This window comes from Falco rusticolus, chromosome 4 (genome assembly GCF_015220075.1).
Source record: "Falco rusticolus isolate bFalRus1 chromosome 4, bFalRus1.pri, whole genome shotgun sequence".
In the NCBI taxonomy this organism is placed as follows: domain Eukaryota; kingdom Metazoa; phylum Chordata; class Aves; order Falconiformes; family Falconidae; genus Falco; species Falco rusticolus.
This window is the reverse complement of record NC_051190.1, coordinates 35,246,275-35,270,074: the sequence shown is the minus strand read 5'-3', so window position 1 is coordinate 35,270,074 and position 23,800 is coordinate 35,246,275. Positions and strand designations below refer to the sequence as shown.

At 41.6% G+C, this 23,800-nt stretch overlaps 2 protein-coding genes across 7 annotated transcripts in view; one reads left to right on the top strand and one right to left on the bottom strand.

Moving 5' to 3' along the window:
- The first annotated feature begins 373 nt into the window (after nucleotides 1-373).
- Nucleotides 374-17,670, top strand: NDE1 (nudE neurodevelopment protein 1). Of its 3 annotated transcripts, none has more exons than XM_037382907.1 (9): nucleotides 374-554; nucleotides 5,335-5,464; nucleotides 6,505-6,658; nucleotides 10,953-11,101; nucleotides 11,449-11,585; nucleotides 12,638-12,817; nucleotides 13,903-13,994; nucleotides 15,026-15,162; nucleotides 16,246-17,670. In XM_037382907.1, exons 2-9 carry the CDS (start codon nucleotides 5,379-5,381, stop codon nucleotides 16,337-16,339), a joined length of 1,029 nt encoding a protein of 342 aa, XP_037238804.1. In that variant the 5' UTR covers nucleotides 374-554; nucleotides 5,335-5,378; the 3' UTR covers nucleotides 16,340-17,670. The 3 variants fall into 3 exon arrangements, with proteins under 3 accessions (XP_037238804.1, XP_037238805.1, XP_037238806.1); XM_037382908.1 differs by having other exon boundaries at nucleotides 376-498; XM_037382909.1 differs by lacking the exon at nucleotides 374-554 and adding an exon at nucleotides 638-978.
- Nucleotides 17,671-19,680: 2,010 nt separating this feature from the next.
- The window catches only part of MYH11 (myosin heavy chain 11), a 61,781-nt gene continuing 57,661 nt past the window's right edge, over nucleotides 19,681-23,800 (bottom strand). For 3 of the 4 annotated variants that reach the window (XM_037385656.1, XM_037385655.1, XM_037385657.1), the window contains one exon: nucleotides 19,681-20,381. In XM_037385656.1, the coding sequence (XP_037241553.1) occupies nucleotides 20,243-20,381 (139 nt within the window). In that variant the 3' untranslated portion in view covers nucleotides 19,681-20,242. Of the gene's footprint in view, nucleotides 20,382-23,269; nucleotides 23,302-23,800 lie in introns of all 4 variants that reach the window. The other variant, XM_037385658.1, reaches the window with a different exon arrangement.

Sequence of the window (23,800 nt, the reverse complement as noted above, 5' to 3'; positions counted from 1 at the left end):
TACCGTTAACATCTTGGAAGATGTGGGGGGTTTTTTGTTTGTTTTTTGCCCGTTGTAGCTCATAGAACTGGTGGAAAGGTTTAGCGTGGCTGGCGCGTGCCAGCGCTGAGCGTGAGCACGCAGCCGAGGACGGGTCGTCGCTCCCCACTTTGGGGGCCGCGGCTGAGGGCTGGGGCCGGAGCCGCGGCCGGCAGCGGAGGGACCGGGACAGGCCGGGCTCCCCCGGCCGCCGGCCCCGCCCCCAGGCGCCGTTTGAAAGTAACGAAAGTTTCCAAACCTTCCAGTAGGGTGTTCTGGCGGTGCTGATTGGTGGGGCCCCTCGCCGCACGTGACCGGCAGCCAATGGGGCGGTCGTGTCGGGCCGGGCCGAGCCGGGCCGAGCGGCGAGCGCCGGTGCGGCGCGGTCCCGCGGCGGCCGTGAGGGAGCGGGGTGAGGGAGCGGGCAGCGCTCCGGGGCTTCCCCCGCCGGCGGAGCGCCCTTTGCCGCCTGTAGAGGAGGCAAGAGCGGTTTACGGCGCGGCGCACCCCCTCCTGGTGTCCCTCGCTCTGCGGTGGTAATTGGGGCAGAATCGGGGAGCAAGGGGAGGCGGAGTGGGGGCCCCGCCGGTCTGTGGCCCCCCGCGCTTTCCCGCAGCCTCACTGGCGGGCCCGGGTCTCTCCGTGCTGCCGGGGCTGCTCTGGCGGTGGCTGGCGGCGGGGGGAAGCGTGGGAGCCGTGCCCGCTGCCTCAGCTCGGCTCCCTCCTGGCTCCGTGCTCCGCATGGGAATGGGAAGCCCCGGCGCGCTGCCTGGCTGACCTGTGGGCGTGCAGCTGGGGGCGTCACGGTCGGGCCTTTCAGGAGAGAAAACTTGGCGGAGTCGCCTTAGGAATCACTGGGAACTCGGAAGCGCTGGGGCTGGAGCGGTGTCCGAAAAGCTGAGGGCTTTTCTGGAGTTAGAGAAGACCCTGAGAAGATGATGACTCAATTTAGTGCTGGCGGTGGGATTGTGCAGTCATGCTGGCACTCCCATGACCTTTTCCTTTTCTTTCCGTCATGTGGTGATCTTCTTTTGTGTTGCTCAAACAAAAGAAAATAGGCACTTATGTTAGAGGAAGACCCTTGCACGGGGGGGACTATTTTAAGAAAATTAAATTTTCATAGGATGGGAAAGGCACTTTTCATGATCAAAGAGGGGTTTTGTTTTGGTTTATGGTTAGGAAAAATTATCTAATAGGAGCTTTATCATCTCTGCCGTGAATAATTAGCAGTATTTATGCTGTTGTTTTACCTTTTTGTTATAATATGGATTTATCTTGATTCAGACCATCAGGCATTGCTACAAAGATAGGCCAACATTGTTCATCAAGCTAAAATGTTCTTTTGTTTTGGTTTGTTTGTTGTTGGTTGGTTGGGTTTTTTTTAATTCGGTATGCAGGGTTGTTTTGAGCCCTTTATTCTACGACTGAAACAGAATCTAAGTTTAGGTATTCATGAATTTGGTGAACTCTGATTCTCAAATTGAAGTTCTTTCCATAATTTTGTGTGTGGCTTTTCTTAATGTTTTTTCTCTTCAGAACTTTGCAGTTCTGCTCTCACTTGTATGAAATGGTTTCCTGCAACATTTATGCTGAGGTATTTTTCTCCTTGCAGGAGTCCGTTCCCCCACCCATGAACACGTCCACTTCCTGTATGATGTAGAGGTTTTGTAATGTCTGTGACCAGCACTTGTGCTGCTTGCATGCAGGAAGTCTGGCCAGATGGCTTTTCTGGCTTCATGTGTGCAAAAACAAAGAAGGTGCAGCCAGTGTGTGCCTGCCACAGACTGACTGACTTTCTTGTTTTTCCACATTGGCCGGTGTCTAACAAAACATTGCTAAAACCTCCTTCACCCTCCTTGACTGCCCCTTTTGTTGTGAGTCTATACAATGAGGAGTTCCAAATTGGTTTAATTAATTACTCTCCAGGCAGTTTGCATGCTGTCTCCAAGCTATTAAAATCAAGGTGAGAAGGCAGCAGGGGGAAAAATAAATAGTCAAAGCCCTGTCCTTTCTACATGCAGTTGAGATTTTTGTGACTGTGGTGGGTTTTTGTTAAACAAATTTCAGAAAGATAAAAAAAGCATTAATACTTTGTCTAAAACTTGGAAGTTTTCTTTTCAGTTTAAGTTGGTATCTTGCATCTTTGGTTAGTTTGAAAATTCCTGTGAGCCAAGATGTAGTGCAGATGTACAGGGAACCTAATAGGTCTTCCTTGTGTGTTGTGGACAAAAAATGTCTGGCATTGCACAGTAGTGAAATAATCTCTGCCATGTTGTGTCATCTCTGGGGAATAAGTATAGGTCCACGTCCTGCCATGTATTTGCAACTTAACAATAAATTTTTAATTGTAAGTACTATTTAGTAATGGTAACCGTGAAGCATAGAGTACTCTTAATGGATAACATCCTCAGTGGATCCATAATTTGTCATGTTTCACAGTTTACAAAGACATGCTTAGTAACTGAAGGGAAAAGCATCTTTATGCTTCTATGAAAGTTATCAAGGTCCTGTGGAACTTTCCCTAAACCAAGGCATAATATTTAGAAAAGTTCTTTTATATGTGACCATGCAATCTGAAAAAAATGGTAACTAGTATATTCTTTTAGTCCTTCCAAAGTGTAGTATAAAACCACAAGTGAGAGCCAGATAAGAGTATATTCAAGCTTTTGAGGCCAATGGGAGCTCTGTCTTTTGCTTCCAGGGTTTTTTTGAAAGTTTTCAGGAACAAGATGTCTTGCGCTCCATCTTGTATCTTGTCTGACTTCTTTTTGTTTACTGTCTGAACACAGGTATGGGGTTTATTATAACGCTTGTGTCAGAAGAATTCCTCTTTGGAGACTTGTGAAATATATTCAGTTTGTGTAGCAAAACCAGGCATGCCCTGGGTGGAATCTGTTCTTGAAGAAATACAAAAACTTCCTGTTGCCTGAGTGGTGGGAAATAACCATTTAAAGGAAACTGGCTTGCTGTTCTCTGGAATGGTTTGACCACAGTAATGGATGCGCGGCCTTCTTGGTTTCTCATTGCACCTGCATCACTTCTTTGTGTCTGACCCTCCCTCCCTGTTCCTCATCTATGAAAGAAAATTTTTTTATTCACGAGTGTGCTGCAAGGATTGGTGTGTGTACATGCAGTGCCTTGAGCATAAGACCATGCTCATTAACATCAAAGGCACTTTCAGTTCGCTTAAAAATAATAGAGTGCATGTGTTGTAAACTGTCCTAAGTCAAGAATGCTAATTATGCTTGTTCGTGATTTTCTTTTTAATGGGCAAGCATACTATTTGGAAAATCACTCCTCCTTACTCACACTCCTTTTCTTCTCCCTTTTTTCCCCAGTGCATACTTCTATAAATACATACAAGATTTGCAGCCTTGAGACTTCTTGCTGGAAGTGTGTCAATACATCACACGGTGGTTTTATTTGTTAGAAGGAAAACTTAATTAACCTGTCTTAATCTAATTAACATTTTGTGTCAAGGAACTGAATTATAAACACTAATGCTTAGTAACTTTTCCCCTCACCTTCCAGCTCCCCTTCTAAGTAATAGTGTAATTTCTGTGAGTGTGCAGCTGATATTGTGCATTGAGATGTGTGGGCACAGCCCACTTAGCTGTGACAGCTACTTTTTGTTCAGCAATCTGAAAATTGCCTGGGCTGTGAAAAGGACTTGTGCTTTGTAGATTGCTTGGGTATGTATGAATTGGGTGTTAAATCATCAGACTAGCTTTGAGTACTTGATACTGTTGACTGTGGTAGAGGTAAAAACTACTTTGTCTCAATAGCATTATTAGATAGATGGCTGTTAATCCTGTTTAAACCAGCTGGTTTTCTGAAGATGAAAGTCTCAACACAGGTGATGAGTAATTTTTTCCATTGGGTTTGATAGATGTGCGGTAGATGCACATTTTCTTTAGCTATGACATGCTGCTTGGAAGGTCTATTCCAGCATGTCCCAAGTATCATAATTAAGAAGAGTAGAAGGCGGGGATAATCTTTATATATTGATATATATATGTATATATCAATATATATCTCAATATAAATCTTTGGCTATTTTCCCCCCCTTTATTCCACCAAGATTACCTCTAGGAAGTGTTTTGCTCAGTAGATCTGGAGCTGAAACTTGGTAGAACTGTGTTTCCTCAGTCATTAAATTTCAGCAATACAGTTTTCTGACAGCTGCCATTGTCCTGAATTGTTCAACTCCACCTTAATTTACTGTTCGTGATCGATTTGGGTTTCTATTAAATTGATAATGTCTGTGTGGAATCTTTGCTTCGCCCAGGGTTGGACATGGGCAGGTTGTCCAGAGCATTAGGTTTGATATTTCTCCATTCTCAAGATTAATTCATATAAAATATTTGCTAGTGACCTGTTTATTAGAGGGCATCATGCACATCAGAGGGCATTTATTTAATTGTGGTGTCAAGATACTTAAGTCTTCAGGTGGGAGTGACCAACTTAAGGTTCTTGATTCCCCTGTGGCTTTCATGTGTCATTCCCATTTGGGACTGTGTCCTCTTCCTGGGTTTATGCTGGCACAGGGGCAGCTGGATGGTGCGCATTGCTCACTGTGTTGCTGCAATCTATCTGCATACCTAGTCCAACCAGGTGGTATCTTACAACCTCTGTGGAGCTTTTATACCTCAATTCCCCGGGAATTTCTGGAGCTCTCTTCTCCCATGGCTCTCTGAGGTATCCAGATACGTTGTGGCTCTCAGCCATACATGGATTGTGATATTTCAGGTTTAAAGTTGGGTAGCTTTGTTTATGTTGACCTAGGGAGAAGTTTTTCTTGTGTCCAGCAGTTATGTCCATAAAAAAGCTTAGGTGTTTCTGGAAATGTTAACACAGGAAATTAGTATCTTGAGTACCTTATTGGTGTCTCCAAAGTTTCTCTTTAATTTCATAGCAAGTGTATTTGGGGTTGTTGGAATCAACTTCAATAGCTGAAATTGTGCCTGAGTTGTGTTCTCTTTCACTTGTGTTCCGTGTGCATTGGCACAGCTGCAGTTAAAATTTGAGGTTTGGTGCTCAGTGCTGCGTAGTCAAAGGGTGGGGAAGGTGCTTACTGCTAGGGATGTGGAGTAAGCATGCAGCAGCCGTGGGAGGACTGAGGAAGAGGACCTGTTTACTCAGTAGTGATTCTTTCACATTTACAGTATTGCCAACAGAGCCCTGTCACAGCTGGTCTTTAGTTTGGTCTCCAGGTGTGCAGTGACTTCCTGGGAAGAGGCGTGCTCTGTTTTGCAGCAAAAAGTAGTGAGGTAGCTCACTGCATTAGTTCTTATGCTTGATCCTTTAATTTTCCAGAGGGGTGGAAATGAAACGGGAGTTTTAAACTTAAAGGACTCATCATGGAAGACTCAGAAGGACCTCAATTCAGCTCATTGGAAGAGGAAACCAGATACTGGAAGGAGTTGGCTACAAAATACAAGCAGTGGTAAGGCAGGGGCTTCATTCCTCTAAGTTGTTCGATAGGGTGCATATCACTGCATGCAAAAACATACATAGCACCACATAAGGGAGTAAATTCAGGGTGGTTCAGCTATCTTGAGTGGTAGCATGGGCTGCTGTAGTTTATGCAGAAGCATTGCTAAAAGTCCTTTAAGTCTGAGCAGTGAATCTGTGCTGCTGTGGCACTGCTGGTTTTGGTCCCTGCTCTGGTCTGAGTAGGACTGTGTGTGCTGAAGTTGTGCTTCTGCCTGCAGTCTGTGGGCAGCATGGGTAAATGTAACTCACTTGCAGAGTCTTGTTGGGGGCAGATGATTTGGGTCATTGCAGAAAGAGGGATGCTGCTGTTCACTCTTTATATCTCAGTGTGGATCAAGAATGGTTTGACAGCATGTAGCTGAGGAGAATCCCTGGCTGAGAACGGACACGCTTTGCTCTTCCCTTGAGCTCAGTATATTGCTCTAAATGCAGTAAAGGGTAAAACAAAAATCCATCCAGGCTTTTTAGATGCTGATATTGATGGGTCCTTTCTTAGACCAGGTGTTCAGACCTTTCAGTGCTTCTTGTTTAGCTTGCTGGATAGTTATTTCAATATAATTGTTTAAGAATATAAGAACATCTTTCCTTCCATCTTTCTCTCTTTTTCTCACTTTTTTGCTAATAAAAAATGCCATTGTTCATATTTCCAAATAAATAACTGAATTGAATAACAAATTAAATATGCAGATGGAAGTGGGCAATGTATAAGCTAGAGACTCCACATGTCCCTAACACCTATAGTATGAAGACAGAATTTTAGATTTGGGCTTTTTTTTTTTTTTTGTTGGTTTACCAGTTTGCTATGGGGTGGCTTTTCATGCTTGATGGGAATACATTTGCATGTGGTCCTCTCTTCCTGTTGAGTATGTGTGTTGGAGAAGGGCATAGAGCCTTTTATTTTAAAGGACAGTATTTTTTTTTATTTTTACTTTGAGAGATATTTTATCTTTGTTAGTTACGATGAGTTCTGTTACTGGAATTGCTCTCTAGTGCTGAGAATACACAGGAGGAATTGCGTGAATTCCAAGAAGGGAGTAGAGAGTATGAAGCTGAACTGGAGACTCAGCTGCAGCAAACAGAATCCAGAAACAGAGACCTTCTGTCGGAAAACAATCGTCTGCGGGTGGAGCTTGAGTCAGTTAAGGTAAGAGCCAGATGATGCATACAGTATATGTACATCCTAAGTGCAAAGGTGAATGAGACAGGCATGTGCAGATTCAGCTTGCCTTGTGGAGACCAACCTTAAGCATTACAAAGAAATTGGACAGAAAACTACAAAAAAGAAAGTCTTGAAAAATTATCATGTCTGCCTTGAGGGTGCTGGATATCTTGGTAATGTTCCTGAACCACTCTTTGCAGGTTGTGGCTATGTCAGCATAGATTTGAGATGGGAGAAAATTGTTTGCAGTAGAGACTAAACATAAACATGATAGAGCTGCTGTTCTGTTCCTCCTTCCATCTACTTAGTGCTTTTGTTCACAATGTTCTGGCTGTTTGCATTGTGCAGACACAGATAATATTCAGAACAATAAAAATACAAACATTCTAGCAGTGTTCTTGCATCACGTAAATACACAGCTCACTGGATTTTTTTATTATCTGGCATTCCCCTTAAGCTGGGAAGCAGCAGAAAGCAAGTAATATATTGAACCGAAAGGCATAGAACAGTTTCAGTCCTGGTTTTGTTACTGAATCTGTCTGTACTTGGGGAGAAATAATTTATCCTCTCTATGCTTGGTTAGCCTTCTGTGAAACTAAGAACCAGCTGAAAAGTATTAACTTCTATAATTATAAAACATAAGGTATATGAACTTCTCACCAGAGTGACTTGAGAAGTAATGAAGCGATCTAGAGTATAAAGAGTGATGAGTCTGCTTCATATCAGTCTCACTAAAGATGCTGCTAGTCCCCTGTGCTCGTTGACAGGTTTAGGAAATAATGTTAAGTTTTCTAAAAAAAAGGAAAAAAAATTTGCTGAAATTTGTGTGCCTTTTTAAAGTTTGATCTTGTTGGCCTTTTACTTAAAGTTGAGGTATAGTCACCCAAGAAACACTACACTGCATTTTGTAGGATTAGGTCAATACCTGTGGAAGCAGAGATGAATGTAAATAACACTTACTCTACTCAATTGGATGCAATAATGAGCTAACGGGAGTGAAGTTATTTGTGTGATTGATTAAAAGTGATTAATCACTGGATTAATCCAGGTGTGCAATGCCTTTTGTCTAAACTGTTGTTCAAATTACTGTCTTAAGGAAATAATTCTGTTCCAGGCAGATTTCCTGTCCCCCTAACAGCAATTTAGTAATCCCTCCCAGCTTTTTTATAGCAAAACCTCCAAGGCTTGTTTCATTGTATTTGTCATGTTTCACTGATCTTTGTTCTTGCTGTATTAGTGCCTTAGCAGTATTAAATGCTCTGCATGTTGTATGGAGTATTGGTCTACTGTTCCATGTAGTCACACAAATCTGTGGAAGCTGATGGATTTTGGGAGAAAAAATAAAACCAGCAGTTCATTTCACTGAGGAGGGTGTGAACTATTTTCTTTCTCCAGAGGAGCTGGGGTGAGAGGAGTTGATAATTAATCAACCAAAGCGGTTATAAATGAAAACAGTAGGAAACAACATAACTTCAAAAAGTGGAAGATAACTTTATTAAGATTCTCTCAAATACGCTTATTTACTGTGAAGAATAATTTAATACATATTCTGCTTGAAGCAAACCTTTTAACAATTGGCTATTCATGCAGCCTGAAAACTGCATCACTACACTGAAAGCCTGCAGTGAAGGAACAGAGACACCATTGATGGCCAGGTCAGCTGATAGTTTATTACAATTGGCTAAAAACAAAGACTCAAACCTTGCAGTTCTGGTCTTTTATGTGAATCAATTCAAGAGCAAAGCATTAAACTCGGGAGGCTATTGAACAGCAATGTTAACTGAGCCCATCAAGGGTTGATGTCTGCATGTAGGTCAACACTAGTGAACTTTGCACGGCCCACACAGCTTGTGGCTCTGAGCTTACCAGCCTAGTGTGTGCCTGCCTCAGAAACCAGAGTTCGTGCTACCTATAAAGAAATGGAAATAATGGAAATGGAAATAATTGGGAGGGTTTGTTTAGAGAGTCCTGAAAAGCTAGTTGAAAGTAATCTGCCTTTTTGGGCTTGAAAGCTCTTAAATTCCACATGTAACTATGCTCCAGAGATCTGGAATCAAATGAGAATGTCTTAATTCAGAATGAGTTATCTCTTTCCCTACTCCTTGTCTACGCATTTCTTGTGCTAAAATAGCTGTCTTCAAATTATCAGTCATGCTAGACTACACGCCATGGGTTTCAAATTCCAGTGCGTGGATTTGTTTTCAGTGACTTCATGTGCTGTACTTAAATTCTGGATGGAGACAGAACTTCAGAAATGCTCTTTAAACAGCAATCTTGGAGTTTCAAAAAAATCTCTGGCATGTTGAAGTGATCTTGTCACCGAAATCGGGAATCAAACCTCTTTAACACCAATGTGGTATTAAGAAGCAGGCACTCCTTTATTGTAGTGCTGGCTCTTCAGTGGCATCTCCACAAATCAAGCACACCTATGCAGATTTCACTGTTGCATTTATACACAAAAATCACAAGGTTGTACACTTCCAGTTACAATGTTTGGTTTGTAATTTACATGTAATAGTAACTGCTGTGTCATCCTCTTCTGTTACTACGCTTGTATAGGGGAAGGGTCTTCACCTGGGCAAGGCTTTTCTTCACCTGTGGGTGTGTTTTTTAGTGTTATAATGAAGGTAGTTCACTTCAGGACACCTTAAAAGTTAGTTTTGTTGCCAGGTTGGATGGCTAGATGTCTGCCTTGCCAAGTTGTCCAACAACTCATCCTATACACAATAGAACCCAGGTGCTCTGGTTATGGTCTAGAGAGTAAGGTTATTATGGCCTATAGCATAGGGACTTCAAGTAACAGTCTTGGATAACAAGCAGCACAGCAACTCATACATCATTGGTTAATAAGTGTTAACATAATGCTAACATGGAGGTTACCTCTTTAATATCAAGATGCTCTTATAGCTAACTGTTTCACAAACAAACACAAAATTCAGAAAGATTCAGTAAAACTTTAAGACAGTCTGCAACAATCTGATAACAAGGTGGTGCAAAGTCAAGTGTTTCAGCAGACAGTGTGCTGTGAAGATTTTCCTGTCATATGGTGTGGAGCTAATTCTATATATAGCAGCAATAGCAGGAGAGAGAGATTTAATGGAGAAGCAAAGTGTTTCTCTCTGCCTATGCCCCTATTAAATGTACCCTTGTGCACTTGCTGTAAAGTGAGACGGTTTGTTTTAGGTTCACATCCAAAGTACGTTGCATAACTGCACCAGAAATGTTTTATGATCTAGAACTCTGAACCCTCTTTGGGCTAATAAAACCACAGGGCCAATGGAGAATCCTGCCGGTTCCACAGCACAATGTAATTGCAATATCAAATGATTAATAAAATTGAACATATTGTTAGTAGCTTGGCTTTAAGAGAATTAGAACAAATGATTTTCTAAGGGTTAATTCAAGCTATAAGCATTTTGTATGTCCTGCTGAGTGTTAAGCCTTGGCAAATTCTTTTGTTTAGAAAAGGAACTTCACAAGCACCTCCACAAGATAGATGAGCTGATAGGTAGCTTATCACTAGCAATGGGCTCAGCAAAAATATTGGGAAGGGAGTGCCCACAGGGGAAGATTGTGACCACTGACTCAAAGTTGAGATTGAGCATGCGGACTAATTAACATAAGTGAGAGAACTGCTTAACAAACAGGAAACTGAGTACTAAGTAATGAAAAAGTTGTGTAATTTTTAATCATTGAAGCCTGGTATCTTTGTTGATACACATAAATAGTACAAAGGTTTGACAACTGGGGAGCTAGGCCTTTGTGGGTTACAATCTATCTCCCTACTTTGTGCAAACTAGAATAAAGAAATAAGGAATACCTTGACTCAGTGTGTAAATTGGTGCAGTGTACCAAGTAACAAACCTGCCTACAGGACACTTGGATGGTGGTGGGGGTTTTTTCTTATTTAGGCTCCTAAGTACTGCTTGACTTTTTATTGGAGTTGAAAACAAGGGCTTCTCTTGAATTCTGCTTTGTGTGTTGCTAAAGCTCTTGCAGCTCAGAAATTATGCTGAGTCTCACTGGGAGAGCAAGGAATGGCCCTGTGCTGTGGAGGTCGGGAACCACTGCACCATTGTTTGAAAAGGAGTATCAGGAAGAACTCTTGTCTGCTGCCCAGAAGTATGTGAGCAATTGGCTTTTTTGGCATTTTACCATATGTAAGGTGATGTTTCTCAAAAAACTTCGCAGCATCTGCCTTTAAAGAAACTCAGGGCCACAGAAGAAAAAACCTGCATTGCTAAGTACCTGATAGGCTGTTTGATTTGCCTTTGATTAGGAAAAGATTGAAATGCAGCATTCGGAGGGATACAGGCAAATCTCTGCGCTGGAAGATGACTTGGCCCAGACAAAAGCTATTAAAGATCAACTTCAGAAATACATTCGAGAACTCGAGCAAGCAAATGATGACTTGGAAAGAGCAAAGAGGTGACCTACCTTCTGTGTTTTCTTTTTCCACATCTGTTCTGTCCTGTGAGTGTAGTGTCACTGAGCTGTTTGTGATGCTGTGCTTGTTAGCACTGCCATTCTAAACTAATCACTTGAGTGATGGTTTAAGACATTTGTGGCAGATGGGAAATGTGATAATTTTTTTTCTTTCCACTTCCACCCTACCCTGCACTCTTTTCATATCTTACAAGCTAAAATATAAAATTGTAAGAATACAAAGCAAACCAAACAAAGAATGAATGTGATGTTATCCCTTTTCTTGTGAGAGAGAGTTCCTCTATGTGCTTGAAGGATCTGGTAGTGACATCTTGTGCACTCTTTTTCAGAGCTACTATAATGTCTCTGGAAGATTTTGAACAGCGTTTAAACCAGGCTATCGAAAGGAATGCTTTTCTGGAAAGTGAACTAGATGAGAAAGAAAACCTTCTGGAGTCTGTGCAGCGCCTGAAAGATGAAGCTAGAGGTTAGATAGAAATTGTATCTTTCCCCCTCTCTCCCCTCCTGGCTTGTAGCTGTTCAGTCCTCTCCATATATCTTAGAGCTTGACTTTTAAGTCTGCATCTTTTAAATCTGCTCTCTGAAAAGCAGAAGCAAATGAGGAAGCTTTGAGACTGTTCCCCCTTACTCCTTCAACTGCTGACCTTATTCTAGAGCAGCTCGCAGAAGCAGAAGTGTGTTCCAGCCTCCTAATCTGTGGTGATGCTTCAGGGCCTTGAGGGGTTAAGAAGAGCCAGTCCAGCTGGGGCATGTGCTAGTCTGGCTTCCTGTAACCCATGAAGGTCAGCTTTAATAACCATTAACCTCATCGTTTCCTAGCCTGGGAAAAGTGGAGTCAATGAAATACTAATGGGGCAGTGAAACAGGAGGACTGTGACTGACTTCTGGTTACCTTTGAATAGTCTCATGTGCTAGGCTTTTGATATTTATTGATAAGGCTGGGTGAGAAGAGACCATGGAGCTGGAAGAACACCTTATTTTCAGATCTGCTCAGATTCTTTGCCCTCAAGTGGTTTTCATAAGCTACAGCCAGGCTGTGGGACTGAAGTGCTCTGTCCCTTGGTGAGATAATGATGTGGCTTCCACTTCACCTCAGCTCATGTGGAAACTAGGGTAGAAGAGAAAAGGGTACGATGGGTAGGTTCACAACCTGGCAGGGAGCTGGAATGTAGCCAAGGTGTGCCATGTTGCCTAGCCTTGATACGCCTCTGCCTAACCAGCCTGTAGTAACATTTGGAAAGGAGTTTTCCTGCCTCGAAGAGAGCCTTGTGGAAGGGAACAAAAATTAAAGCCTGGTAATAGCAACTGAACTAATGCTAGAAAAATATCTTGAGCCACAATCCTGGAAAAGCCTTTAGTGATGGTTCAGATTTTGGACATATGCCTGGAGTAATCTTTACAAGGACAAGTGACTTCACCTCCACAAGGGGAAAAATATTTTGAGCAAAACCTTCTCACCTGTTTTTATCTTGGTGGATACATACTCTAAAGGCTTGCTTTGTGTTGCTTCCTTCATAGATCTACGACAAGAGCTTGCAGTGCAGCAGAAACAGGAGAAACCCAAAACACCGATGCGAGCTACCCTGGAAACAGAAAGGACAGACACTGCAGTTCAAGCATCCTTATCTGTGCCTTCAACTCCCTTGCTGCACCGGGCACCCAACATCCACATACCCACCCCTGCAACATTTAGAAGAGGTGAGCAACAGGGAACCAGCAAAGAAATGCTATTTGATGCTCTTGTTTTTACAATTTTCTGGCTAAAGGAGGAGTGAGAAGAAAGGAGCAGAGTTGAGTCTTTCAGTTAAATACACGTAAATCAAGGCACTGTGATCTCAGTATTCATAGACTGTGATTTTTGGGGTTTATTCATAGGCTGTTAATTTCCATTTGACTTGAACTGTCTAGTAATAATTGTGAGGACAAGGTGCACTATTGGGACTTTACTGTTAGTTTGCAACTGTCCCAGAGATGTTGGCCAACTTAGAGGAAGGATTTTTAAAAACTTCAGCGTGATCTTTAATGTCACACTCATGTTACTTGAATTGGCCTCTCTGTGTAAGTAGGTGCTCTTTGAGAGAGGCTTTCTTTTTATTCTGGAACAACAGGACACTGGCTAGTCATCCTAGCTGTACTAAATGACTGTATCTCTGCTTTCACGTCAGTAATATCTGTTGCCTATTTTTTGTGAGCGCTGATTATTTCAATATTGCAAACCTCTAACGCTGACTCTCCCATCTTGCTTAAAAAGCCAGAAATTTGTGTAACTGTGTTTGTGTATGTGTAAATGCAGGGGATTGTAGTGTCACATTCTGATGATTTGATATTATAGCTCTGAGCACTAACCAAGTTTGATTGTGGGCTTCACTATGCTTAACCTAAAATTATGTGTTTTGTGTGGAGGAATTAATGCTTCTGTGAAAGTGAGAGGATTTGGAGATTTGTAGTAAAATGAGATGATGATCCTCTCTGAGGACACATCCCTCTGGTCTCACTGCAGAAACAGAGATGCAGAGTAATAGAGCAGATCTCTAGAAACCCAAGCCACAGCACATCTAGAGACTTTAGCTTAGGACAGTGTAACTTGAGGTATCTCAGGGAGACAGTGTTTCATATTCCTAATGGATATGAAAGAACTGGAGGTGAGATACAAGAAGGTGAAGATACTGATGTTTCATCTGCTCTGTATGTCAGGCTGTCTTCACACTAGTGTCAAAGCTTTTATTTTTAATATTTTTTTTTATTTTTTGGAGTAATGTATCGTTCTCTAACCTGCCCTGCAGGTCTTGAAGACAGTTTTGGTGCAACCCCTCTCACACCTGCTGCAAGAATATCTGCACTTAACATTGTGGGAGACTTGCTGCGAAAAGTGGGGGTGAGTGATTACCTGCTAGCCCATGCTCTTGGAAGGGTATTGGTGTCTGAAACTTCAGCCAACACTATTTGTGCTGCTGCTCAGGTGAGACTGGAAGGAGTGTCTTGTCCTGAGGTTTGCTGAGCGTGGCCTTAAAATTTGTTCTGGGCTCTGTACATTTCTGACCAACCCTCAAATAAAGATAGACCCTGCTTTGCTTTTCCAAGGGATAAGGTCTTCCTCTACACATTTCTGAAAGTGCATGTGCAGAAAGAATAAATTGGCATGAGCAAATTAGGAAGGGATCTGCTCCGGTGAAAGGCAGAGAGGAAAGAAGCTGGTACCTGTTGCCCAGAGGGCTCTGGTGAAATTTGCCTGAAGAGTCCAGCAATCTTTTGAGCAAGGCCTAATGTCATGTTAAGCTGTAGTTTGACATTTTAAAGTAGTGCTAATGTTGGAAGAATTATCCCATGACTGACTTCTGTTTTTTCACTTATGCCCGAGTGCTGTGTTGGCACAAGCATTTGTATGACTTCTTGGTGGGCTGAGCTGCAGGACTGATAGAACTGAAGAGTAATCCAGCAACTAAGGTGGAGTGATCTAGGATGGGAGCATGTGGTGGAGAATAGGGTAACTGTGGCTCAGTTTCCTCAGGTGTACCACCTAGTACATACAACCTAATATGTGTCTAGGGAAGCAGTTAGCTCAAATGAACATTTAGTTATCTAAAAAGCGATGCCTCTAAGATAGATATCAGTCTCTCTTGAGGAAGCTGAAGATTTTGTATTCCTCCTGGTGAACAGCATCAACTCCTTCACATCCTCTACAGAAAGAGAGATTCAGCTTTAGAGAGACATCTGGCATTCTCTTCAAAAATTCAGAATTCATGTGGCACAGGGTCTATCAAGTTCCTTTACTTATACAACTTACTCTAAAAGAAACAAAAAAACCCAACCCCCAAGCACTCCTAATGCTGTTTTGGTGTGCCACAATGCCATCTTGTAAATGAGAAGGGTGATATTTGACACTTGCCTCATCTGTGTTTACATTAGGCTTTGGAGTCCAAACTTGCGTCTTGCCGAAACTTTGTGTACGACCAGTCTCCAAACAGAACCACGGTGTCCATGTGCATGAACAGAGATGTCCTTGAAACACGCCTGAGTCCTCATCAGCCTCTGTGTGATACAGGGTGAGGGCTGTTCTCTGCTGTTGTGTCTTAGTAAGAACAAACACTTCGTGTTGGTGTTAGAACTTGGTGGCTGTACTGTTACATAGTGTTAAATCTTTGTTTTGGTAGAGACAGATTAATTTTCGAAAGATAGGGGATTTTGTTATTCAGGATTATGGTTTTCATGTTTCACATCGGTTTAAAATTTGGAATCACTAGCTGTTGAAATTCGAAGACTAGCTAGAATCAAGTTCTGAAAACCACAAATTCAAAGTGTGTGTTAATATATATTTTATTAGGAACCTGGTGTTTAACTGGGACAAAGTACGGCAGAGGAACTCTTGCTTATTGGCTTGATTTGTTTTATGCTTTATGTTCTTGTACAAGTGATGTTTCAGGAACATTATGGCATGTAGGGACTTCCCTTATCATAGTTAAGATTCTCACTTATGGGAGAACTGGAAAAAAGGAAAGTAATGGGTTTCTTCAGACAGAATGCTTTATGGTTGCTAAGATGTGTTTCTACGAGGCAGCTGACAGGAAGTTACCTGAGATAAACTTAAAAATTTGTCTGAATGCTTGAATTGGTTGTCTTACTTAAACTCTGCTAGTCCTGTACTGAATATTCTTTAGATTATCTGTCAATTAAGTGCCTATAGTACATTTTGTTTCAGACTTAATATTCAGCTAAACCCTTGTGCTGGGAATACTGGTTTGTCCAGTGCCCAAAGTTGTCGTGTGGGAGTGCTCCATACTGTACTTTCTATCCCAGCCTGGAGAGTAAGCTCATGAAAGCTCCTACAAGAAAGCCTCAAGGGCTGTACGTTTACATGTTCATGCAGGTGATTATACATCTACTGCTGTAATGCTAGAACTGAAATTCCAACACCTGTAAAAGATAGCCTGTCACTACTCGGGGGGATGAAGAGCTCAGTGTTACAGTAGAAACTCAGCCCAGTTAAGTAACAGGCTCACTTAGTCCTTGGAGTGATATTCCTTTATCTGTTGATTTGTTAAGCTGAGTGTTATACTCCAAGTGACCAGTTACTCTGAAGATGGTAACACTGAGCAAGAAACGCACTAACTTCCACTTTGTATTTGCAGGTTAGTGAAACGCCTGGAGTTTGGAACACGGCCTTCAAACATTCCAGGACCAATGAGCCATCCCTCACAAAGTGTTGTCAAGATGCTGCTATGAAAATCCTGGCTGGCTTTGGAAAAGGAAAAAAATAAATATATATTTTAAATGTCAGTTTTAAAGAGAATATCAATGAGCAATCAGGCAGCAGTCTCAGGGTAGGTGAGAACTCAAGAATCTGCAACTGGCAACGGCCTCCTGTGGCCATACCCAGTCTGGTGCTTCAGCCAAGTTCTGTGGGTAGTATGATAAAGCAGTGCTGCCTAGCAAAGCAGGACTTGAATTGCTTCCTACATCAGCTGCTGTAAATAACTCCTTGAAAGTTGCTTCTTCTGACACTACCAGTCAAAGCCATTTTCCCTCTACCTACAGCAGCAACAGCATTCCCTATGCAACTCCTCAGGGTTTGGCTTTCGGTGTTAATTATAGCACCATGGTGTTCTGGCTTAAAAGTTGGTTGTGGTGGTTGTCTATGATGGGTGCTGTACGCTGTAATCACCTGAATTACAGAAGTGGTTTTATGTGGAGAAAGGTGTATTTCTGCAGGGAAGCTGCTCAGGTCTTTGTGGAATGTTTGCTGGTCAGAATCTTCCTATACAAAACCCCGTCTCTATAGTGGTAATATAGTTTTGTAAGCAATGATTGGCCATTAAGAATGAATCATGCGTAAAGATGAGGAATGCTTAGTGCTTAGAGTACTCGGAAGGTCCCAGAGTTAACAGCAAGGTAGGAGACTTTGGACTGGCTTATCATGTAGACCTCTTTTTTTTTTTTTTTTTTTTCTCCATATTGTCAGCCATACATCCTGGCTATTGTAGGAAGCGAGAGACCTGATTAAGTTCCTAGTTCTAACATCTTAATAGGTGGGCTTTACTGCTTTCCAAATCTTCCTTTATTAATGTGCCTTGGGTGTTAATGATTTTTGTCTTGTTTTATTTTCTATGAAAATATAGCTTTCAGCTGTTACTAATTTAGAAATTGTTTTTTAACCTGAAAAGTTCTTTATGCTAGACAAGTGTATATAAGTAGAAAAATATTTATAAATCCGTTTTTCCCTGTAGCATACGACTGCATTTTGGTTTGTTTTTTAAATGGAGTAGGTTCACTCACAGTATTAATATACCTTATGGAAGCCTGTATTTGCAGAAATAATCATGACTGAACAATTTTTATGGTTTGTTTGTGGGGGTGGGGAGAGCTTACTTGAAAAAAGAATGCATTGTTGGGTTTGTTTTTTTGGTTTTATTTTGGTTTAGGAAAATGCTGTGAAAATGGCCACTGATGCATCTATTTCTCTGGAACAGGAAATAACCACAGATCATTCCCATTATTCAGGCCATATACAAAGTTGGCTTAACTGGGGAGCAGAATAAAGCTTATTTTGAATGCTGGTTGTTGATTGATTTTGATTTTTTTTGCAAGTTGTCACTGTGGTTTATGCACAGGTGTTTGCTACCAGTTTTTCATCTGTTTCTGATCAATGAAACTGGAAGAGACATTGTTTTGCTGAATCATATGCAAAGATTTTCCTACATCTCTCTCTTCTCATGGTTTCCTGCCCTAAGGAATATAAATATATACTATAGCCAAAGATGCCTTTAGGATTTACAGTGGTTAGTATTGGCATTGCTCGATCTGAAAATCTTGAACTGTGACTGTTTTAACATGATTTTTGTCTGCTCACACAGGCAGTTGACACTTTTCTTACCGGTGAGGAGCAGAAGCACATGGGCTATGGTTCAGTGGACTGTGTAGTCTGGAGGGATCTGTCAAGAGACAAGTTTTGTTTTCCTTATCTTGCTAGAATTTGCCTGCTTGGTGAGCAAGTTGGCTTGCAGTTAAGAGACACAGCGTTGAGATAAGGTAGAAAGTTGGAAAATCGTGGCTGTGCTAGTATTATATATTTTACAGATATATTATTAATGTGACTACAGATATAATCAGACAGAGTAGGAGTGGATATGCTATTGAGAATTGTCAAAATTTAGTCCAGAACAGTCACCTCTGTAATGGTATAGAGAGGAAAGTTGTTTTGGGAGAGAAACTTTGGTTCAGCCACTATTGCAGGATACTTTCTGCGGTGTTACTAAAGAAACGCTGGCTCCCCGTTTTGTCACAAGCTTTGCAGAACAGGGACCGGAGCCTGAGTTTGTCAAGTGATAGGGCAATGCTCTAACCATTGGACCAACCTCTACTATTATGTATGTGAATTTTCTAGATTAATTCCTTTTAGAAGGGCTTTGTGTTCAGTTTGCTGGTTCTGCTCCAAGCATTGGTGTTTAAGACCATCCTATATGAAGTCTGACTTCCTTGGTTTTGTTCCCACACATGCAGGCTCACAAGCTGTGTAACAGCCAGCTGTTGAGCATGTTTGCAGAGCTAGGCTCCATGACTGATGAAAAGGTCTTAGCTGATAGCTCCTAATCCCCTTCTACTGCAGCTTGTCTTGATCACTCCAAATGGATTCTTTCTTTTCCTTTACTCTTTCATGAGCAGAGAGAATTCGTTGGGCTCTGATTCTGCTGGCTATAAATCATGCCTGGTCTGAATCTCTAGTTCATAATCTCTGTGCCTTCTGGAACAATACTTAGATTTCGAAGGTGATTGCATTAGCTGTCAAGGTGGATGTTTTTGCATGACTTGTTTGCCCTGTAGTCACGCTACTTAAGGTTCACTTGCTGTACGGTCTTAGGACACCGAGTAAGCGCTCCGTACTCATTTGGTGCAATACTCCTAGCTTTGCTGTGCGTGGCTCTCTACTGCCCCAGTGTGACCACAAAGCTAGATGCTCTTTGGAAGTGTTAGAGCTGAATGGATTTGTGGTAGGTCCTGATAGTTCCCAGAGGTGGGCTGCGGTCCCCTTGGAGTACTCCAAAACCAAATAGTAACTGCATGCTCATCCCTTAATGCAGAATAGCTTGGCTTCACTGCATGCAGTGTGGGCTGCTGTTTCTGTTTTCAGCCTGCTTTAGTTGGAAATACACCCTACACATACAGACTTCAAGGGTGGGTTTAGTTGCCTAAGACAGATGCTTAGGGCCCTGCCTGCTTTCCAGGTGGGTGCTGCACCAGAATGCTGCAAGTCTCTTGCAGGTCCTGTGTCGTGTCTGTCAGCCCTTGGATACAGCCCAGGGCACCTCAGTCAGCACCATAATTCCATGAGGTAATCATACCTATCCCAAGTACTTCATGTCATTTTACATTCAGTTCAGTGTACGTACTTTTTTTTTTATTCCTTCAAAAGCAATTGCTTAGGAGAAAAATCAGGTTTTTGTTCTAATGATTACAGATTACCTCCTCTAAAAAGTGTTTGAGTTGTAAAGTTGTTCTACTGCATCCCCCATTCCCCTTGAACATGCTGTATTGCACCCAAGTGACACCTGTACACAAGAATACTGGAGTAGTTTTTATAGCCTTTTATTAGTGTGTAAGCACATCCATGGTGCATATGAAACTGTAACAGTTGACTTAATTTGAACAAATGATATTTTATTTTTCAGTAAGTGATTAAAAAGGCACTTCCACCTTGCGAATAGTGCATCAGGGATGGAGTAACCAGGAGAAAACCCTATATTGATCAAATACTCAAGACAAAATGAAAGTTTAAGAAAAGATTAACTGACCAATGTATTTCCACCCCCCACCCCCCACAACAGTCTCACAAATCCCAGCCTCACTATAGTTCACTGGGATTTAAATCCTCTGAGCTGCTAGAATTCACTTTCTGGAAGATTCTCGAAGTGAATTACTCTGTTTAAAAAAAACCCACCTTTTCAAATACACTTCATGGTAAAATAATTTTTGGAGTACTTTTAATGTCAATCTATACATTGGAGACAAGGCAGTTGTGCTTTTATCATTGCCAGAGGAGTGGGTGTATGTGACCTTGACACTAAGAGTAGACTTATACAGTGCTAAATATCGTCCTCCCTCCCCTTGCTGCAGTGCAATTTTTAAGCGTGTTTATTCACTGGCTTTTGTTCCATTGAAATCTCCATCTCTTGCATCCATTTCTTCATCACCTCCTTCTGTTGCGTTCTCAATTACTCTTCTGCCTCCAGATCTACGGGGTGGGGCAAAAGATGCTGGCTCATTTCCCCTCCTGCAGTAAGAGGAAAAAAAACCCCAAACAATCAGGTGTTACGTCATTTGCAGTTCTCACAATTAAGCACGGAGCTTTGTAACAGTATCTGTGGGGCTGGTGTTTTTCAGCTCAGAACAGCCAAGAGCTGTGGGCCTCTGATAAAACTTCCTGTTCTGTAGCGTGTAAGAGTGATTTATGGACAGGCTGAGACTCCCAGTTGCTTGGAACTGTGATGGGATTCTTGTTCTTGTGCTTAAAGTTCTCATCTAAATAGTCTCATCTGTCGTGTTATGTATGTCCCCCCACCTTCATTTCACTGTTTTCCCCTATGCTGACTGTAACTGGTTGTGCTTGGAAGGAAAGGGAAGGGGGGCTGCCTGTACCCACAACAGCAAGGGCGTGTCCTTCCTGTCTCTTTGTAAGAGTAAGGAGAGAGCTTGTGCTGAATTCCTGACCTGCAGACTGAATAAGCCCACCAGTTACTGAAGGCCCATGAGACCTGGGACTGAAGCAGTACTGTGGGTGTCAGCAGGCGTTTTTGAGCCCACGGTCCTTCTCTGCAAAGGCTGTGTTCGTCCGAGCACCACAAGTGCCTGGACGTGTGTGGAATCTTAGGTTGTCACTAGCTCTCATCTCTTCCCCAATGGAGAGAGAGGGAACACTTGCTGCTCTGGAACTGTGTTGCAATTCGGGTGCTGACACTTAACAGTGCAAGTGTCTTGCAGACGAGCTTATAGAAAATGCTTTCTCCCATCTTACCCCCTTTTCCTCTCCCATCTCCCTCCCATCCCCATATAGCCACAGCCCAAGGCAGGGACACTTTGGTCCTCAATGTTAATTTTTGGGGGAGGTGTGAGCAAGTGAGACAGAAGATGGGTTTGTCTCTTCTTGGCCTCCGTTGCTACTGTGCTACAAAACACTTCAGTTTTGTAACATGGCCTCTTACTTGCTCCTCATTAAGCAAACCTTTGTAAAGGCTTGAGACCACAGACATAAGTAATAAAATAAATTCAGGATCACTGAATGTCGTGCCAAAATTACTAATTTGGTGTTAAATACATCTGACTGCACTTTGGGTACAGTAATCATGCATAAATATTTAAAGGCTTGTCTTGTCCTTGCAAAAGACTAAGCCAGTCTTGTCCTTTCTGAAGTGGCTATTTAAGTTCAAGTTCAGTCATGCAAGGGAAGGGGGTAGGAACTCTGGCTGGACTACCTGATTTCAGAGGCACAAGTCTGTGTTTTCAAGGTGGAAATGTGACATGTAGTCTGTTTTCCACAATTTTTCTCTTAAACTTCAGTGTAAGCAAGCAATTAGCTGGATGCTAAAGCTTCTTTTAAGCTCTGCTGTTAGTTAACCATAGTTGCCCTGGTGCTCATGGTGTGCATTGGACACAAGGGTATGTCATTTCTACTCTTGACATATGCTTGATGGAGTCTAACAGCACTGTCTACTGTTTTATGATAGCAGATATTTGTTGTCACTGTTTAATGAAGATCTAGTTAGGTCAGTAAATTCATTAATTCTTGTTAATAAAGGAAGAGCCCTTTACCGCCTTGGACTCCTGCTATCTGGACTTAATTACTCACAAGTCATTTGTAAGATAACTCTCTTCATGCTGCAATAATTCACTGAAGTGCTATAAGAGAGCATGGGACTGATGTGGAGTAACAGCAAGAGTCTAATCAAATTGTGCAGTACAGTTTTGGCTCCAAAGAAGTAAATTCAGTATCTCACAGTAACCACTTCTTAACATAAACTGTTGCAGTATGCATAAATGTTATACTACTTTAAACTGGTATTGGCTTTGTGGATAAAATTTTGTTTATATCTGTTCCTCTTAAACAGGTTTATGGGTTTGATAATACTCATGTGGTCATTTGCATTAGTACCTTTCGAATAATGTGTGTAGTTGAGAGAAGCCTTAAGCATTACTGTTTGCTTAGCATCTCTGTGTTTAATCTACCTTTGAACAAGTGGTACTGGAGTAGTGCTTGAATAGCTGTCTGACTGGAAATATTAGGCTAAAAGGCACATGCAAGGACAAGACATCATCTTTAAATATTTGTGTATTCAGACCAAAATCCAGCATATGTAAAATAGAAGATATACAAATATTACAAGGCAGTAGCTCTCTTAATTTTTGTGACAGCAGGTATTATTCCTAACTCCAGAGAATGTGATAAAGGGAAATCTAATACTGTGCTATGTTACAATGTCAAGGTTAAGTTCTGTGTCTGTGCTTTTATGTTTTAGTAACAGTAGACAAGCGCATAATGTCTGCAAATTGGCGCTAAATGCCTAAGTAATAGCTATTTGTAAGCAATGCAGGCACGGAAGGCAAGACTTTCTCTTTTGTTTGTGATTGTGTGGTGTAAGTGTGATAAATCACATGCAAATATGATATCTTCCCAAATCTCAGGTGAGTTAGATGGGATCTTACCTTAGAATCAGCATTACAATATGTATAAGAAATACTGTGAAATTCTAATGACATGCTGTGACACTTCATATCCATAGTCCTTTTAATCCATTTTACTAATTGATGGTGTATTTGATTTGCAAAATTTTAATCTTTGTGATTATGCTCAAAGGTGAGGTGCAAATCAGACAGTTTTCATGCAGTAGTCAGAGTACTTTAATAGGTACCCTGTTGGTAGAGCTTGTGAGAATGCAACGTTGGTAAGTCTACATCAGTACGTAACCTACTTGTAAGAAAGATGTATCATTGATACAGCTGATGGTAGCTAGATTATTGTAATATTTGTCTTTTTTGATAAAACAGATTAATGCCAAGATATCCAAGCCTTCACAGTTTGCAGAAACCTCACATAATTTTTGCTTGGGCCAAAGAAAATGGAAATTTGTATAACACAAGCTAGCTGCAAAGTTGAAGGCATGGTACCTGCTTAGTCATGCGAAGGTTCCTGTGTCCCTCTGAAACAGAGATAAAGAGTCCTGGGCAGTTATACTAAGCACATGGTCATGATCAGAGGTAGGTATATTACTTTAAAATAATTAAACAGAGTACATAACAGCCAATTACATTACATTTAGATAAAACAAAGATGAGCCTTATGCCATTCTATGTAAAAAGGGCTGGACACAGCCATTGCTTTGTCAAGCAGCCAGGAGCATGTACCACCCAAGGCAGTGCTAACAGAAAAGGCTGCCATGTCCCAAATCTTCATTTTGAAGTAAATCCACATGAGAAGGTTCATGCATGCTACTAGTAAACACACTGGCAAACTGCTTCAAGAACACAACTAGGCAGGTGCTTTACTTTCATCTGAAATACTGTTGGTTTTAGGTAAACGCAAAGTTTTACAGTGGAATGATACAGATGGAGCAATTTTCTTAATAATTCCAGTCAGCCTTTTTACTTCATCAAGTTGGTGTTTTGAAATGCAGTGAGTGCAGAACTCAGGTAGGTAGC

Bases quoted from the DNA above. Each gene is read 5' to 3' on its own strand.
- NDE1 (XM_037382907.1), top strand. From the start codon at position 5,379: ATGGAAGACTCAGAAGGACCTCAATTCAGCTCATTGGAAGAGGAAACC. The intron at 5,465-6,504 runs GTAAGGCAGGGG...ATTGCTCTCTAG, and splicing joins GCTACAAAATACAAGCAGTG to TGCTGAGAATACACAGGAGG. The intron at 6,659-10,952 runs GTAAGAGCCAGA...GCCTTTGATTAG, and splicing joins TGGAGCTTGAGTCAGTTAAG to GAAAAGATTGAAATGCAGCA.